The 19,887-nt window shown below is 40.6% G+C and overlaps 1 protein-coding gene across 1 annotated transcript in view; it reads right to left on the bottom strand.

Moving 5' to 3' along the window:
• The window catches only part of glud1b (glutamate dehydrogenase 1b), a 17,775-nt gene extending 4,521 nt beyond the window's left edge, over positions 1–13,254 (bottom strand). Inside the window, exons 1-7 of the mRNA XM_010777653.1 lie at positions 12,647–13,254; positions 9,460–9,540; positions 9,085–9,140; positions 8,320–8,383; positions 6,720–6,814; positions 5,673–5,852; positions 2,839–2,976 (exon numbers count right to left, since the gene is read on the bottom strand). Of these exons, the coding sequence (XP_010775955.1) occupies positions 2,839–2,976; positions 5,673–5,852; positions 6,720–6,814; positions 8,320–8,383; positions 9,085–9,140; positions 9,460–9,540; positions 12,647–13,043 (1,011 nt within the window). The 5' untranslated portion in view covers positions 13,044–13,254. The remainder of the gene's footprint in view (positions 1–2,838; positions 2,977–5,672; positions 5,853–6,719; positions 6,815–8,319; positions 8,384–9,084; positions 9,141–9,459; positions 9,541–12,646) is intronic.
• Between the last annotated feature and the right edge of the window lie 6,633 nt (positions 13,255–19,887).

Below are 19,887 nucleotides of genomic sequence, written 5' to 3' on the forward strand. Positions count from 1 at the left end.
TCTCAGAGGCACCTGCAAGGGAAACGATGAATGTTAGCGTCAATCTCTAGGAAGACATCAATAAACAAACTCTATGCAATCACTTGGTCAATTAAGAGAACATTTTATTTTCATTAAGAAATAGCCTTGGTTACATGATTGTATATGATGCTTTTTGTTTTTACATGTCAATTCAATACACATTTTGTATTTTATTTATTCAGTCCCAACTTGGCTCTGGTAACTTGTGATGGGCATTAAGAACCTGTATAGGTAATAGGAGATAGGTACAGTACAGGGAAAGGCTTGACGCAACATGTGTATTCATTTCACAGCAACTAAACAACAATCTGTACTGTAGACATGGTGAAGGGGTTTGTACCAATGCCCAGCGCCCAATTTACTTTCATTTTTATTTGTAAACCATACACATGATCAGCACCAGTTGCTCTCTGAAGTCATGGCAGAATCGTCTCTAGCAATTGGTTACAGATAAATGTCGGCAAATTACATTTTATCAGCCGATAAGCCGATAGCACTCAAGTAAAATATTAGATTGGTGCATTCCTGGTTGTATCATGACACTAAGAGGAATAACTCAAGCCAATTGGAGTCTACTGGTCATACACTTAAGGTCAAATATGTATCCGTCAGTCACCATCTAAAAGTTCAAGACACTTTGTCACAATACTTGATATCGCAGAAGGCACTGGTGACTGACGGATACATATTTGACCTTAAGTGTATGACCAGTAGACTCNGTGTCTGTCTCTTTACTTTCTGCAGCAAAATGGCACCATTGTGGGCTTCCCAGGAGCCAAACCCTATGAAGGGGGCATTTTGGAAGCCGACTGCCACATCCTGATCCCTGCCGCCGGAGAAAAGCAGCTCACAACACCCGAAGGATCAAGGCCAAGGTAACCCCTCACTTTTGTATTTACCCAAGGTGCTTTGCTTAAAGTTGGTGTTTGACTCCACACGAGTAAGGACAGGGAGACTTTGTTCCAGTCATGTAAAGTGTGTGTTGTATTTCATGTCTTTTCAGATCATTGCTGAAGGTGCCAATGGTCCCACCACCCCAGATGCTGACAAGATCTTCCTGGAGAACAACGTCATGGTTATTCCTGTAAGCGCGCACACACAATTAAAATAAAATGTGCTCAAACCACACAAATCCAGCGCTGATGGAGCAGATGAACTGCCTTTGTGTTGAACTCTTAATGAATTACACCTCGGATGTTTTTCCTTTTTAACTTTTTAATCTGGATTATTTCTTAATCATTATTATTTTGTCATGAATATTTTGTGATACAGCACAAAATACACGACATATTTTTATAAATATAATATATAAACCATAAAGGGGAAATGTAAACAATAAACAAGCTTTTATTTTGTAAGCAACAGATTTTTCTAATAATTTCACAAAAGCATTTCATTTTCAGTTTATTACAGAGTAATCATTTCCTTCCCATATCTATATTTAAAATGAGTGCAGGGTAAATGTTGTAATAATTCAACCCACAGGGAAGTGAGGACCGAACAGGCTAAAGACTTTGTTTCCTCCTGCAGGACATGTACCTGAATGCTGGCGGTGTGACAGTGTCTTATTTCGAGTGGCTGAAGAATCTCAACCATGTCAGCTATGGAAGACTGACCTTCAAATATGAGAGGGACTCTAACTACCACCTGCTCAGTGAGTACAAGACTGCTCCTCACCTCCTCCATGGCCTGCAGCGTCATAACACTCAGAGGATACATTACCAATACACATCGAGCTTAGAAAACTGTATTATTGCATTATTTTTCTGTTTTCCTTTTGAGTGGGTTGGGTTGAGTGGGCTCATTCTTCATCTCATTCTCAAACGTGCCATTTCTGCTGATAAGCCGTGTGACTTGGCCTCTCGTTTTATTTGTTGAAAATCTCAATCAAACTCCCCCCTTGTTTGTTTGCCATCTACGACAACCTTTAACTTAGGATGTGTGGTAAAGCGAACAAGGTTAAATGTTTCCCCATTTATTTTTTTCCTTAAAGAGTGTCTTTTATAATAATTTAAAGGACAAGTAGATATAGTCTTACTGAATCGGTGCTGGCTCAGGCGGTGTCGGTGATGTTGCTCTGTTATTTCGGCGTAAGCTGGTGTCAGCTGATGTGATCTCTCTCCAAGAGTAACGACGTCTGGGGCAACCTTTTTGTATACTCTCTCTTGATCACAAGCAGCCAATCATACAGTGGCTTTTCCACTTTCACTTGTGTAACTTGATGAACCCTGGTATTTGTTATCGACTCAGAAACAAAAGATATGTCTTTATTTTTCTAATGTTTCTCTTTGTTCCCTTCTAGTGTCTGTGCAGGAAAGTTTGGAGAGGAAGTTTGGCAAGCAGGGGGGGCCCATCCCTGTCGTACCTACTGCTGACTTCCAGGCCAGAGTTGCTGTGAGTATCGTCTGCTAACACACACTTAAAAAAAGATATCTATAACAAACAAATGTGTTTTTTTCTAATATGTTGAAAACAATGCAGCTTTCTAATACTTCATTAAAAATTGTATTTAAAATATCTAGTCTTTAACAAATATTGTGCCTTCTGCGATATCAAGTATTGTGACAAAGTGTCTTGAACTTTTAAATGGTGACTGACGGATACATATTTGACCTTAACTGTATGACCAGTAGACTCCAATTGGCTTGAGTTATTCCTCTTAGTGTCATGATACAACCAGGGCTCTCGACTAACTTTTTTCACCATCCTCCCGGAACCGTCCCGAAACACAATCTAAGCCGTCCCGAAATTAATGTGGACCGTCCCGAATTTAANGATAAAGCAGACAGAAGTGAGGGGAAGGCAGTTGTGCGGTACCAGTTTATATTCCTCCAGCGCTTTGGGGTCGATGCCATCAGCGTTGTAGATGGCTCCATCAATCTCACCGATGCCCACACACTTGGCCCCAAACCTGTGCAGGTACCTCATGGAGTGAAGACCCACATTACCAAAGCCCTGTAAAAAAGTTACAGCAGGTTAATAACATCATGGTCCAGCATCGCTATGATCATCACTTTTTACTCATTGAATATCACCAATAGTAACATTTATAATTGTTATACCACTTTTCAACCAACCATGAACTGATAAGATGTGATGACATGCAACAAAACACTCTGGTGCCACCATGTGGCCAGCTGTAGTTATGACAGGTAAAATGTGTTGCATTCAAATATTTTCTGCAAATATGGGCGAGGAATTGAGACTTAAACAAATAAGCACAGATGGATAAAATAGACGCAGTCTTGAGCAAATTGTTCCGTTTCCTGTTTACGTTCAATATGTTTGTAAATACATGACATTTATTTTATCATGATACATCATTGCTAATGCCAAGCTCTTGTAAACACACAATTGCCATAACAAAGTCAAATCACTGTTTAAAACCTTCACCCACAATGATCTGAGGCTGTGTTTAAAATCTAAGTCTAAACATACTGCAGAATAGATACTCAATCAGTATGTTCTGCATACTAGGTTAGCATTACCCAGCCATTACTAGCAGACTGCTACACTGTGGTAAACTCACGCAGTACGTACTCTCTGCGATACATGACTACATCAATGATGGTGTTAGCAGTCCGAGTTACTGTTAACAAAAGTAATGAATCACAAATGTGTATATACAGCTCACACTTAATGTAATATTTTTTATTATTTATGAATTATTTTTGTGCTATTTAATATGTTTTCTACAGTACATTATACAGTTTATGTGCATTCCCACGTTTTCCCTCTACTGTACCTTGATCTCACTTGCCATCGTTCACAATTATTTTATTTCAGCAGGTAATTAGACTCATGTCTTGTACTCTGAAGTTATTGTGTCTGCACACTATAAAGTAGGAACGCACTATATGCTTAATACAAACTAATATAACTATCCATACTGAGAATCAAAAATACTAGAGGTTTAAAAGAAAGCACATAGAAAAGGAAAGTCTGTACAGCAGTGCTGCGCTCTGCCTGTGGTTTCCTCAATTCCTATAGTCGAATAGTGAATGCAGTATCGCTATATCACACTGCCGGCACAGATCTAACAGAACTGAAGAACAATAAGAGTTCACAGCTGATCTTTTTTAAATGAAGTGTGATAGGAGATAAAATAATCCCCAGTTTTGATCTTGATACCACACTAGGGATCCATCTCCCCGCTCTCACTCAAATCTCTAAAAAAATCTAATCCCAGCACAATGTAATCCTCAGCCACGCACACACACACACACTCACACAGAGGGATTAGTTTTGTTCAACATCCACATCATGGTTCAGCTGCTGTCACCACCTCCTCAATGACGTCCTTCTCATCCCTCATACGATTACCCCCTCAACAAACGTCATCCCCTTCCAATACATTTCTTAGTTTCTCTCCAAGTCTTTTCAAATTCTCTGTAGAGCTAGTAAAGGATATTGAATCCTATGGGGATGTGTCTGAATTGTCAACATAAAGATTTGTGAATTAAGAATAACTGATTACATTTTTCGTCGTAAAAGAGCAGTAATTAGAAAACTTTGTAGGAAAGAAGCAGAGGTCAGTGAGTAGGTGTTTTCGACCCGTGTCTGTGTTGGCATAAGTGTGTATAAGTTTGAGTGTGTGACTGTGTGTGAGTGTGTCCATGCCACGTGAGGACCATGTGTAAATAGAAGTGAAACTGCTGAAAAGGAGAATAGTGCTTTTCATTTTTGCCAAAACAGACACTCTTTCCTGCTTAAAGATGAACAGCTTAAATCTTTCCATGATTGTAATGTTTAAAGTCTCATAATAGGTCCCAGTGTCTAATTTTTCGTAAATACTTCCCTGCTGTGTGCTTGGTGAGGAGGTCAGGGCCAAGCTATAACAGATGGCATGGCTCTGATTGAGGCTCTAAAACCCCTCATCATGATTTCACTTGAGAACGTAAGTCCTGTAAGCAGATATCTGCAGTACATTGAGGGTCTCATCTTTCCTCTCAAGTAAGATGTGTCTACTAGTGTTGCACGGTGTACCGATACTTGAAAGGTATACCGCGATACCCTGTCGTTAAAAACGTTACGATTCCTCCGTTTCATTAGTATCGGTACTTTAAGAATGACGGGGAAAAGTACTCCGGTGAGAAAGCGCCGTTTTAATAAGAGCCGTGTTAATCAGCGCTCTGCTTCCACTCCCTGCACTGCAGCCGTGCCTGCAGTCCCGCCCCTCTCAAGCACGCTCAAGTGCCTCCACTCTCTCGTGCACGCGCTAGCTGCCAGAGCATGTGAGAAAACCATAGGAGAAAACGAGAAGCATGGCTGCAAGTGGGAGTTCGACTGCCGCTGCGCCTCGGCTTGTTGACAAAAAAGACGCCAGAAGCGAAATTTTGATGTATTTTAGCTATATCTCTGACAGTGAGGGCAAGCCTGGCTGTAAGAAATGTATTAATTGTATTTAATACGAATTCTTGTCATTTATTTTATTTATTGTTCTCATTGTTTAAAAGTTTGTGTTATGGTTATGGTTCTGGTGTGAAATAAAGCACACTAATTACATTTAAGATTGTTTCCCTTTTTTTAAGAAAAGTATCGAAAAAGAATCAGAATCGCAATTCTTGACTTGGTATCAGTATCGAAACCAAAATGTTGGTATCGTGACAACACTAGTGTCTACTATGATCAAACCATGCATGCGTGTTTACCTGGATGACGAAGGTCTTATCCTGGACGCCTGGTGTCAGGCCTACCATGCTCATGTAGGACGCCTCGTTCATGAAGTTCTCAATGCCGTGGAAAACTCCACGACCAGTGGCGGAGATACGACCGTGGATTCCTCCCTGGCTGATGGGCTTTCCTGTCACGCAGGCGTGGGCATTGATGTCCTGCAAACACACAGAAAATAATAGTGAAAAACACTGAAGAAGAATATGCACCAGCAGATTGTTGAATAAATGTAGGTTCCCCTTACATAGAGCTCACATATACGGTAAAATGGCAGAGTGAAAACCCCATTGACTATTCTTAAAGCCTTAATGTCTCCAATGAGGCTTAAAAGTGCAACTATATAAGTAATAGAAGCTGCAAAACCAGCACTAACATTAATTCAACTGAAAATATGCTACTTTTTGAAGATAAATCAATTAAGGCCATTAGTTGTACTGCATGAAATTACCCTACAGCAAGACATCCTCACACTGGAGAAGATGGCATCACCAAACATGTTTTGCAGGATAACGGATATCACCAAACAATACATTCTTTAACAAATACCTTATTGTTCATTGACTAATTGTGTGAGTTCTACAAATCACTTGTCCAAACACTGCAGATGGCTTTCCTTAGCTCTCTGAAGTCACCATTACAATTTCCTAGACTACGAGATGGCTGAAGTCCAAACCATTATTTGGCTTTCATAATTGTTGCCTATTCAGATTGAACCTACAACAGTGATGATTAACATGAACACACATAGGTAAATATTTTCCATCTTTAGTCAAATAGGCCCTGTTTGACAGGTTTCGATACGAGAATGATTGGCTGATAACACAAACACACAGAGGCCTCAGTTTGTAGAGCTGCTTTAAAGAGAGGAGGAATGTCTCAGCGGTCGGCTGGGAAGGGTGAGGCAGGAAACCACTGCTCATGGTTTATACGTGACTCATGCCTTCCTTTCATTTGGCCTTCTTAATAATCCTACTGAAAACCGGCCATGTTATACAGATTGGTTGTGTTTGCCTCACAGAACTCACAGTGTGTGCAATGGTGTTGGCGTATGTGTCGGCGATCCAGGACATTTCCCTCTCTCCTGTGCTCATGTCGGGGGCAGGGACATCGATGCCAGGTCCTGGTGAAGTCAGAAAGGGAAGAAGGAGAATGAATCAAGCACGGCAGTCACTGGGCACGTTTCAGTCTTGATAAATGGGTACCTCTGCCCAAGTTTGAATGAGCATAACACAACTAGCATTACAAATTCAAAGGATAAGGGGAATGTAATTGTCAAGCTAAGGGTCATACATATTAAATATATATATTCTGGAACGTCTAAAAGCATGGATGCAGAGAGGTGGGGGATGGGACTGTGCCCTGTTACACTCACACTGACAGAACAAGGCAGTGATGTGTGCAGTGGGTGCTGCTTTGCCTTCAGGATGTATACAAATACACGAAGGAAGGCACTTGTATAAAACCACAAATGACACAACTACTGCCGTCTACATGCCTGCAGGTTAACAGACAGTTTCATATCTGTCCAGAATACATTATAAACATTTCTAAGCGACTTCTTTTGATGGTGTATTTCATTGCTTGCATGTTGAGTGGAGCATCTTGCATTTTTAACACTAACATGCATGGAGAGCGCAGCGATGAATAAACTGTTTGTATAGTGACCTGCTGAACCTGTGTATGCTTACTGTATGCGTGGCATTCTAAACATAGTTACAACTAATACAGAAAATGTTTTGAGAAACCTAAAAGATAAAGAAATTGGTCATTTCTGTAAGATACGTTCCTCAGCCGAAGTGGCATGATGCCTGTACATATCAGGCTCAAGTATAATCTGTGGGGGAAACTTCTGAAGCAATGGGAGTCAGGACTTAGAGAGACACGAGGAGAGCTGGAGCTTTGAAGGCAAACACTGACGGTTTATTTGGAGCTTCGGCCGGAGAATTCACAAGACATGTCACGGGCCACGAGTTGACACAGGTTGAGATGCCACAATCAATTCTGAAGAGCTCTACTCCAGAGCCATGTATTTAGCTAGTTCTCAGAGGATAATCAACATTGTGCAATAGATAGACTAAACAGCTGAGGGACACTAAATTTGTTGTCGCTTATGGCTCGGGGTTATCTACACCCCGAACAGGATGTGTTCCTGGTGTCCCATAACAATAACTATCTCTGACCGAGAGTTGCCCGGTCATAAACTGGTAACAACAACAAAATGCTAGGGCAGCCCCTCCTTAAGGGAGATAACGGCTGCTCAAGGCTGGTCAGCTGCGTCAGAGGGCGAAGGAGGACATGCACTGCAAGTTATTCCCCAACATAATCTTCTTTCCAGGTTTTTTTTTTCCCCGTGTATTAATGGTCCCCCTTGTCAGTTGACACAGGCACACCCTGAGCTAACCCGACCTGAGTAAACAGCGCTAGATGACAGGAAATATTTACTTCCCTGGGTGGAACCATTCAGCTCTCACCACCACAGCCATTTCTAACCCAGTCAAATAAAGACAAGAACTCTGTCACGCAAAAAATGTCAATAGTGCGGCCATGTTAAAGTCATATTGCAGCTTATAAAATGGCTAAACTAATAACTATAACAATAAAACAAGCGCACACATAAACACTCACCAATGAACCCCTTCTTGGCCAGCTCGATAGTGAATCTCCTGGTAATCTTCTCCAGCTCATTATCCTGTGACAGACAAGACACAGTATCCATAAAACATGTTGATTGCAGTGTAATGAGACAATTGAGGATGTTAGGAAACAAGAAATAGGCTACACAAAATACCAAGTGGATTCAAAGTAATGCAATAGTTATCCTTCAGCTATTGAAAAGATACTATAGGCATTTTGACAAAATATTTTGGTTGAGTGGTTTCCAATCCACTTAAAGCCACAGCCACATACCTTAATGTCTGTACCCTTACATTATCCATTAATACATGCACTAAAATCCCTGTCCATAATCCAATAAAAAGGCAAGGCAGGCACCATTAGTAAATTGAAGAAAATGTTACATATAGATCTGTGTATCTAAAGACACATTGGAGTATCTTCTTCAACAATTGCATGTGAACAAGCTTCTTGTGTTCCCTAACTCTTCACATTTCATTTATGTAATCATTCTTCTCATTAATCAACAGAATGAGAGGATAAGGCTTTACATTCCAGTGGGATTGAATCATCATCTGTGTTTGTTTGTTTGTTTGTTTGTTTGTTTGTTTGTTTGTTTGTGTGTAAGAAACAGACAGGAAATCTGATACCACTCCAAAGACTGCCAGCTTCTGTTTTGCTGCGTTGCTATGCATATAACAGCATACAGTTAAACATGTGCGTGCCTCGATATGCGCATGCAGCTGTGGGGGAGGAGGATGACATTAGAAGGCTTACAGAGTAATTCTTGGTGTTGATCTTGACTCCAGCTTTGGCTCCCCCAAATGGCACATCTGGAAGAGAGTAACGCAGCTTAAAAACAACAGGAACATTTACATGCTTATGCACGTACACATTTAGATACCCATGTTCAATCTAATGTATTAATGATGTGCAATCAGTAGGAAGAGAAAGCTAAATACATGACGGCTATTTCCTGCCACGAATGCAGTTTAGTTGTATGGGAACTTCATTTTGTAGGAGAAAGTGTAATTTGGACAAATGACAATAAGTTGGTTGCACAAACGGTATTCATTTCAATATGGAGATCAGGGTTAGGGTTAGGGTTAAGGATAACCAGCAGGACATTTTATGTAAGGCTTTAATACTTACCAACAACGGCGCACTTGTAGGTCATCAGAGAGGCAAGGGCTTTGACCTCATCCACAGACACATCCATACTGTAACGGATACCTGAAGAAACACACAAAACGGGACGACATTTATTTAATCCTATTTTTCTATGATAAAATACACAGATATTTTTAACCCAAAATTAAATGTGTACTGTACTTTTATTATATGCTGGTTTATGAGCTCAAGTGCCTTGTAAACTGATTAAGTGTTCAGACTGCAACATGGGGAAAATAATTTGCCCTCACTGAAACTATCTCCACTGCATGTGCAACTCAAAAACAGAAAAGGGAAATGAATAGCAGAGATCGACCGCTGTTGGAACTGGATTGGACCAGTAATGACTGCATCTTATAACTGCTGTTGCTATGACACCTGAATTTCACTAAAGGCATTAATAAAGGTTTAATGTTTCTTATTTTATTTGTATTCTCCATAACCACACAAGACCACATGCACAGGCTGCAGATCACAGATTGATGCTTGCAGTCACGGTAGCAGAGATGGGCGGGTGGAACGCAACAACCAATCACAGCCCTCCATTCTGACCCCAGCCCCCGTTACAGTCATTCCTTCCTGTTGTCTGGGGTTTACTACGGTCGCCACGGTAACATGTGTGAGTCAGCCTGTGTGCTGCAGCGTTATATGAGACCATACAGCCAGGCTGCCAGAGTACCACACTGCTGTATCTTACTGTCTGACTGTACCAAATATAGCTCATCTAGAGTTAGCTTCAACGGAGAAACCCCAAGGGCAAGCAGCACAAGGAGGAGACGGCAGATTTTCCTTCCAGGGGACAAAGTACATTACATTACATTTTTTTTTAAAGGGCCTTAATGGAGGGCTGCACTCTCCAAAGGGTTTTCTTGTTTTCAAAGTGTTTGGCTAAAAGCAAAAACTTAGGAAGCCTAAGTAAATGCCTGCACCCTTTATGATGTCAACTTTAAGTGGCAGTGACTTCTATTTGTGTGGTTTCAGATAGAAGATCAAACCTTGCTAAACAAAGCTTGATCTTTAAGGAGTGCTGCATCGTTTCCCCTCTTTTTTTCCATTCATCCTAAATCAGCTGAGCTACCCCAGGGCCCACACAAGACAATCGGGCTTACTGATAAAATTCAAACAAGGGAAAAAAGCCTGGCTGACTAACCATCCAACCAGCCATTGATCCACCCAAGAAACAGCTCACCACAGCAACCAGCCCAAAAATATAACTGTAAACACATTCCTTTCAAATAGAGGAAAGATTTTAGGAAAATAAACTGAGCCCACGCTGAAGTCAGGGCGGTTTAATTACAACAATCTGGCAAGAAGGCCAGACACGGCAGTGCTCTTGCTCCGAAGCATGTCAAATATCTAGACTCCTGCGTAAAACATGTTGGGCTTTTGCTTGAGCAACAGATTGTTTGGATTAAACTACTGCTTCAATTATTCTGTGCGGACTTGAACTATCAAAATGTATTCAGTAGTTAGAAGAGAGCTGCTGTGTGGCTCTGCAAAGGGGGTGTATGAGCAACCCATGCACAAACAGCTTTTGCACTTTGCACTTTGATCTGAACATGGCCAAGGGTCTATGCACTATATCAATGATTATCCCACTGAAGAATAACTGCCCTTACTCTCACCCCGATAACAGGAGTTTGGCATAGAGGCCAATCAAATGTTAATAGGCCCCTCCAATAATCAGACTGATATTGTTCCTACTTAATCTTATGAACCAAAGTTCACACTTGCTGTGATTTGTGACCACTTTTAAAAGGTACCTTCGATCTGGATTGGGCAACATGAGAGGGATAAAGATATGTAATATTACTAAGAATAATAAAGACTGTTAATACCAAGATGGAGTTTGGATTGCGGTGATTCTGTGCTCTCGTCAGGCTTATAAAAAGGTGGATAGAGACACTTATTGTTATTGATTTTACAAAATGGCTTCTCTGAGTGGTCCTTCACTGACAACTAGCTGGACTGCCTTGTGATTTCATAAAGGGTTTAATTGCTCCATTACTTTAAAGTGGTTTCAGGGAGAAATCTGTAATAGATATTCTGTTTGGGTGCTTTGAAAAACGCACTCTAACTACATTTGTATTCTATTTGTATTAAATGAATGTGTATACGGCAAAGTATCTCTCCAAATTAGGTCTGCAATGGCTACGTCAAGCAGGTACAAAAGAAGGGTGTCATGGTGTTAATAGCACGCAAATGTCTGCCCCGCACAATTCAAACATGCCCATGACTGAATGGCATGTCTCTTTCTACTAAGAAAGCCTCCTCTGCACAGCACCCTCCCCCACCTGTCAAACAGCTGACAAATAGGAGTGCCTGGAAACACAACCACCCCCTCCCCAGCTCTCAAAGCCCCTGTCTTCCTATAGCCCACATCATATCCACCTCTATTCACAAATAACCCAGAGTGCACTGCAGCAGCAGCAGCAGCAGCCCATAATGCCTCTGCTTTGAACCTTGAACTTTGAACCTGTCACTCTCTCCAAGGTTGTCACATTGCCCATAAAGCAGGTTTAAACAGTGAATGTCAGTATAAGATTACATAATGAGTGAGAAGAACCACATTGTGTGCATTAGCCCTGCTGTAAACTCATGAGTATGAATGAACAGACATAAAAGCGTTTTTGCAGCACATGTATGGCCAAGGCCTGGCATGCTCAATGACACACCTGATGCCTTCAAAGCTGCCCCCTCCATCACATCATACATCTGACACACACGCATTGGAATAAGAGTAGGCAAGATCAGTAAGAGAATAAACAAACTGGTGAATCAATCCAGTTTGAACCAGATGTAATCACTTGATCGTGAGAATGAAGGGCTAGATTTAAGATCACAACTGCCTACAAAGTATCGGGGCTTCTTCAGTTTGACTGCTAGCTTGCTGCTAGCCTGAAAGCTAAGAAACTACTGTAACACTACACTTCTGGGTAAGCAGGAAGGTCACTGCAATCTGCACAAAAAGTCTCACACAAGCAGTACGCAGCTATAAGCATAGGAAACCAAACGAACGACTCAGCAGCTGCTGTAAAAACAAGGCAGCTGTTGACAGTAGCTGCTTTGATTTGTGATACTTTCAACTAGCTACTTGTGCACTAAGGATTGCTAAGTGGCTGACTAAAGCTAGCTGACACAGGTCGGGTTGGGTTGGCACAATACTTACCCCCTTTGCAGGGAGTCCTGTGCTGGCTGTGCTGGGCGCGGTACCCCTCAATCACCTCCCACTCTCCGTTATCCCTCTTGATGGGGAAATTCACGCTCAGGATGTGGTTGCATGGCTTGATGATGCGCAGGATACCCGCAACACGTTTCTTCTTCTGCTCGGGGGTCTCCTTGGTCCTCAGGTCCTCCACCAGCTTGTCTTCGACGATGCTGGCTCCGCGGTCGAAGAATCCCTCGACCATCCGGAAGAAGTTGGGGTCGTCGGGCTTGTCTGCCGCGTCGGCGTAACGACGGACCCGCATCAGGGACGAGGACACCGGGAGAGCGGAGTCAACGCACCCCGAGGCCAGGGCACTGCCCGCAGAGCGGCTCAGCAGCTCCCCAAAACACCGATACATGACTGAAGCTGGAGAACTGTGTAAACGAACTAATACAAAGGCAACTAAACTACAAGGACAATGGGGGTGACGACAGGATATGGGGTAGAATGAGCAACACAGCAACTCCTCACCGTATCCCGTCCTCTGGCCGACTGGGGGATGGTTTACTGTGTCCGTTTGCTTTAAAAGGCAGCACGAGCCAAGGAGGGAAGTGGGAGCTCCCCGGGACGCACGCGGAAGAGGAGGGTCGACAGGGGCGCGTTCACGTGCAAAGCAGTTGACAGCGCACGTTCGCGAGTCTGCACCATTGAAAGACAAGGGGGAAATAAATGTAGAATAAATATTTATTTATTTATTTTCAAGTAGACAGCAATCTTTGTGTTTTAATTTAAAGGATGACTGTGGATGCGTGATCACAATTGTTCGGTTCGTACGGAAGAGGAGTAGGGCCACATGAGTCAGAACTCAACATTTGTTGTACTTTTGGTAACATCCAAACCTTTTTTGCATTTTTAACAATTGATTAACCATATCATCCTTAAGTAAAAAAAAAATGCATTCAAGCATTTTGATTTCAGTTTTGTTACATTGAAAGATGCTAAATGTTTGGGATTGAAAAATATGTTGCAGGGGAAAATAGATATAAATGAAAGGAAAGGGAAAAATAAACATTTAGACAAATAAATGGACTTGTGAAAAGGTTAACTATGAAAATAGTTATACAATGTTTAGCCTACAAGTAAAGGCACATATCAACCATCCAGATGCCCTCTCGGTACCACCTAAAGGCTACATGATAATGATTATGTTTAAATATTATTTAAAAAAAAGATTTTGTGGGAAATGAGAATCATTTAAAAACAAATCATTTCTATATTAATTATATCACGTTTTCATTATGTTTGTAGGAACATTAACTGGCAGATAGGAAGTACTTCAGCTTGATCATTTATTAGCTTTTTGTACACCAACCAGAGTGTGTACATTGTGGTTTGTTCAAAGGATCTCTATGAGGCCTGCTGCCATCAGCAGTTCCCTCTGATCTGTTGAGTGATAGAAATGTGGAAAAGGCCCATTGTGTTTGCATCAGTCATTAACCCCCACATGAGCAGCAGCAAGTCATGTTAGGTTGATTTGTTGATGTGCAGTGTTTTCCTATCACCACCAACTACTAAAAGTATCCATTAGAAAATATAAAAAATTGTAAATATCTACTGTAACTATTTGACACTTTGTCAGTCAGCTTACAATGTAGTGTGATCATATTTGTTATGAGATGAGCATGCACTGCACTTGTGAAAACGTGTGCATCTTTGTGCGGTTATATGTTTATGGCATCTACTCCCATTGTCTGAGAAACGCTAAGATAGCAACTGTTCTTTTGTGACACCATACTCATTGCATGTTCCCATTATTTTACACACAAGAATGGCACGTGTGCAGACATTGTCTACGGCTCCACACAGAGAGAGAATCTTAGTGCTGAGCTCGTCTGAATGAAGGCCCTGACCTGGGCTTACACCTGTGGACTCTGCACGGAAGATAAGATTAGATCATGCCCCCAGGTAAAAATACACACTCATGTTGAAACAGTGACACTCACCTAATGACTACACAAAAGCAAAAGCACATTAAATGACGGCTCTAATATGTGTGTTCTTACACTGTGCATACTGTACGATTTGTAAATATACAGAGAACTGTGCAATGAATCTGAATGAACGCCTGTATTGTCACTCTGAGGACAAAAGACAAAGATATAATTCGTTACCATGTTGTCTATTGTAATCAGCAATCATTCCAGACAAGGTTTTACTTTTACTAATGCAGAATAATGCTTATCTTCTCATTCTTCTATCGGTGTACTGAAGGGCCATAAAGCTTTATTGTCTCTCAAAAGTTGATATCCTGAGATGAAACTGCACAATTGTATACTCAAACCAGACAGAAAGATAGAAGGGAAATAATATCTAAATTCTGCCAGTTGGTTAATTTCTTACAAGCATATACGCAAATCCTGTATGAAATTCACCCTTAGATGCATAAGTGGGTCTTTTTGGACCCGGTGAGGTGGTTTAAAAGTATCTTTGTAATTACATTTTTTTATCATTTCATATTCCAGCTATTCCTCAAAAAACATGTTTTGGATATCATGCCATTCACATTTTAAATTTAAATTTTAAGAAATTGTAGTTTTTGTATTACTACCCCAAGCTTCCATAAGTGGGTCAAAAATGACCCGCATGAATTTTCTATGGAATCTTATGGGAACCTTTGATTTATATCACCTGTTGCTGTCAGGAATACATTCACTGTAGACCACACAGACTACATCACAAGTGGCATCTCTCAGGAAGATTATTTTACACAGCAAGATCTGATACCTGTCAGTATAATAATAATAATAATAATAATAATATTAATAATAATAATGCATTATATGTGTATAGGGCTTTTCAAGGACTCAAAATCGCTTTACAATATAAGGGAAGGTTAGGGTGGGGGGTATAGGAGTATCAAACTTGATCAACCGGCATGGATTGATGGGGGTGGGGGTGCTATGAGTAGACAAGAGGAGAAGAGATGAGTTTTGAAAAGNGCGGAGATCTTTGGGACAATAGAGTTCAAAACGTTGTTTTTCAAAATGTAAAAAGAAAATTATAAAATTATAAATTGTGAAAAATTAAATATAAAATATTTCTAATGTGGACCAAAATATAATACTAAATATTATACAAGTGATTTATCTTAATCAAAATGACAAAAATGGCATAAAAACACATATTATTTTAATACAGGTCCTTTTAGACAACTTATGGAAGAGTGTAGGGTCCAGTCACTCGTGCATCTGATGGCGCATTTCCACTGCAGCGGGTAGCCCCGTTTAAGCGTCCTTAATCGTCCTCAAGCGGCCAGGCCGGCTAGCGGGTACTTTTTCCCTCTTTTTCTGGACCCATAAAATCGTGGTTCTATCCTTATACATCCATGGTTCTATCAGGCCAGGGCCAGGGCTGAACTAGTGACGTCAACACTCTCGACTGCTGATTGGTCAGAGAGAATCGTCACAAGATCGCGCGCGCGATCGTCCCTAGCGTCGCATATACAGTATATCTAGAAGCAAGCTTGCAGCATTTTTATACACAGCATTTTTGTAAACGGAGGAGCTACAAAAATGGCAACGTCAAAGAAAAGCACACCGTGGTCGACCGAGGAGGTGACGACGTTCCTACATCTCATTGGCCAAAAGAAAGCCGATCGCCCCGCCTACACTGCGTTGCTACCCCAGGTCCTAAACTGAAATGGAAATGCGCCACGGCTGCGGACGGCCAGCTAGGCAGCCCGAGGACTGAGTGAGGACGCTTAGGGATGCTTAAACGGGGCTACCCCGCTGCAGTGGAAATGTGCCATAAGGGTTCAACTTGATCTCAAACACAAGATGAACAACATTTGAAGAACTCTGATCTTTGCACCAGAGGTCACTTACATTTCGTTATCTAGAGATCCTTTTCATACAATAAAATAATTAGCAATAAAAGACAGTAATAATAAAATATACATGCTACACTTATTATGATCATATTGTTAAGTAAAAGTCATTGTGTATTCAAATGTTGCCTGCCAATTATTTACTATTTTGGATTATTTACTATTTTGGATTAGTACTACTGCAGTCGATGTTTAAAGTGACAATAATTTTAAGTCTTTTAAATACGGTTTGGTAGTTTAAAGACTTACTTTAATAAGCAGGAGACACATAACATATTGCATGTTTTACTTCAGTTTTTATAAAGCAGTTTCTTTTTCATTGGAAATAAAAGTACCTATAACTAAAGCTTTTACACAATAAGTGAAGTAAAAAGTACAATATTTATAAAGTTGCATACAAAATAGAAAATGCTCTAATTAAGCACAATTACCTCCAATTTCTACGTAAGTACGGTACTCGAGTAAATGTACTTAGTGACATTCCACCACTGAGTATCCACAAATTCTCCTTCCTCACCCAATCACAATGTCTTTGCACAAGTTTCTGTTGTTTATCTTTAATATCATTCACCCTCCTGTCTCCGCCTTTCTGTATATTCCTCCCTGCACTGATTTATCATGGTTGTGTTTCAAAGGGTGAGCACTGACATGTCATTGGCTGACAGCCTGACAACACCCACCCAACCATAGGGGTGTGATAGAGGGAGGGGGGAGGTGTGATAGGGGGAGGAGAGGAGCGTAAAAAGAAGAGGGGGTGGATGGGAGATCGCGTAAACAAGGTCCAGTCAGGTCACGTAGTGTTTTCAGTAGCACAAGAGCTTGGAGGAACAGGCTGACTTCTTTCATGTGTTTTGTGTTTGCTTCTTTTGATCATGATAGTATGACATTAAAACTCCAGACCCCCACCATGACGTCCTCCTCTTATCTCCCTGTTCCTATGCCTTACACTCTGAAGGCTTCTGAAACAAAAGCCAGGGACAAAGTTCCTGGGTCACCTTGAGAACTGGTAATGTCACAACCAGCCAGAACAGGTCTGTTCAGAAAACTAGTCTAAGTTGTTCAAAAATATTTCCTAGAAACAAGTTAATGAAGAAATACTTCGGACAAACAAAGCCCTATCTGTGTTTTTTTATTTTATTTTCCTAAGCCAAGTCAAATCTCAAAATCTGCTATGACGTTGTGAATGAAAGTGCAGACGGTCATGGGGTTGGATAAAAAGATTATTCTTTTGATTTCCTTTTCTCAAAAAGAGACAGAGCAGGGAGTTAACCATTAAGGGCTGTATGTGTAAATGATCAGAAGAGGTTGAGGATTGAAGAATTGGCTCAAGGACAAAGCTTAACTAACCGATTATATGTAAAAAAATAAATAAAAAGGCCATCAGGGGAACAGGTGCTCACATTTTTATTATATTTATTTAGCATTTTAGAAAATTAAACACTTTCCATATTTGCTCTTCTAATTTTCAAAATGTTGACTTTGAAAAAACCAAACAACTTCTTAATATGATTGAATAAATGCTCACGCCTGGTTCTAACACTCCTTGGATCCCCAACTTTCATAAACGTGTGTGTATATTTTTAAGATTCTCTGTGATTTGTTTTTACGATACACACCTAGAATTACATTTTAAATCTCTCAGAGTGAATCATAATAGTTAAGATAATCAAATAAAGTCAAACAATTGTAAAATACGTATATGAAAAGCAAAAAGACTACATTATTTTAGGATTAGAAGTGACAGTATGTAGATTTAAAGAGAGCTTTTCTTAACTGTTGGCCTTCACCTGTCAACTGACACGCTGACTCATGGGCTATTTTTGCTCCACGTTTTTCACATTCCTGTACGAGTTAAAACAGCTGTTGGAAGTATTTTTACCCAAAAATCGCATTTTCAGGTTTTTTTGTTTATAGGTATGTTACGGATACTATTCTATTCCATAAGTATTATGTGTATGCATGTTTGTTGTCTCACTTTTATTCACACTATAACTATAACAAAGCTATTGATTGCTAAGGGAACTCTAACTCCATGTAAAAAGTTGGTTTTATTTGAGATGGGACAGCTGCGAGTTCTGACCTTTGAATGTGAACACACTTTGTACCAGCTTGTTTTTTTAGGTCAAATTTGCCCCCTGAAATAACAGTTTTATCTATCTCCCATGACACTGTCGTATAAGGAATATGGCCACCATCCAGCCATGCAGACTTTGTTTCACTGAGGACAGTTAAACACTAGATGGAGCAAGATTCTTTCCCTTCATTCTTTAGTGCAGTGAAGATGAAAATATAAATCCATGGATGTCCAAAGCCTTCATACCAACAGAGGCACCCACAGAAACGTTATTAAAACAATTGAAAGCTACATGTTAGTTATTGTGCCGTGCAGATAGGTTGGATTTATTTTCCCAGTTTCCTCAGAACTCTGCTCTCTCTGGATTATTTACAGTAACCAACATTGACCTGCATTGTTTTTAAGTGCTGGCAAAACCAGGTATTCCAACCTCTCTGTAGCTACATTCCTGAACGGATTAATGGCCTTTTTCCTTTTTGATTGTGGCATAAATGTTGTGCTGTAGTTTCAAAACTTTTTTATTATAACGTTTCCCTTTTTTTCTTATTGTTTTATTCCAATTCCTTTCAACACCAGTCAAGCCAGCTGAAGTGAAACTTGAAATAGTGTGTATTTTGGTATATGTGTGCATGTGTAGTGTGTGTGTGTGTGTGTGAATTTAGAGGCCGAAAGGTAAAAAGTTTAAAAGGTTCCCACGAGAACTTTTCAATCGAATGTCTCTATTCAGGAAGTTGTGGCTTTGCTTGCGTCTGTTCACATCTCCTCATCAGCACAATGCATATCTCTATATATACGTGTGTGTGTGTGTGTGTGTGTGTGTGTGTGTGTGTGTGTGTGTGTGTGTGTGTGTGTGTGTGTGTGTCTGTGTGTGTGTTGTGCTGTTATGTTTGACACTCAGATGTTGCCCCACGTGTCAGGTGGCCCAGACGGAAACCATACAGGAAGTAGGGTCAGGCCCAGAGAGGTCAGGGAAAAGTCAAACTGCCTGCTTTCGTCGGCAAATGTTGTCTCTCACTACGCCCCGTCAACTGTCTGTCAACCACAGTCTACACCTAAAGGTTTTGGTTTTCTTTTAAGGAGGACAGAAGTTGTGCTTGTGCAACTAATACGACCTAACTGGAATTTAGTAGCCTGCATAAACTATCAAAATGTATCTAATGTAAAAAAAAAAAACTGCTTAAAATGTACATGGTTAAACTGTAGTTCATGGTTCAAATATTCAAAGATGTTTCCAAATACCACACAGATGAGTATGACAAAACCACACACAGCAAGTTTTTTTGAAAAACAAGGTCTCATATT

Source organism: Notothenia coriiceps, unplaced genomic scaffold (assembly GCF_000735185.1).
Source record: "Notothenia coriiceps isolate Sejong01 unplaced genomic scaffold, NC01 NC01_scaffold00018425, whole genome shotgun sequence".
Classification (NCBI taxonomy): domain Eukaryota; kingdom Metazoa; phylum Chordata; class Actinopteri; order Perciformes; family Nototheniidae; genus Notothenia; species Notothenia coriiceps.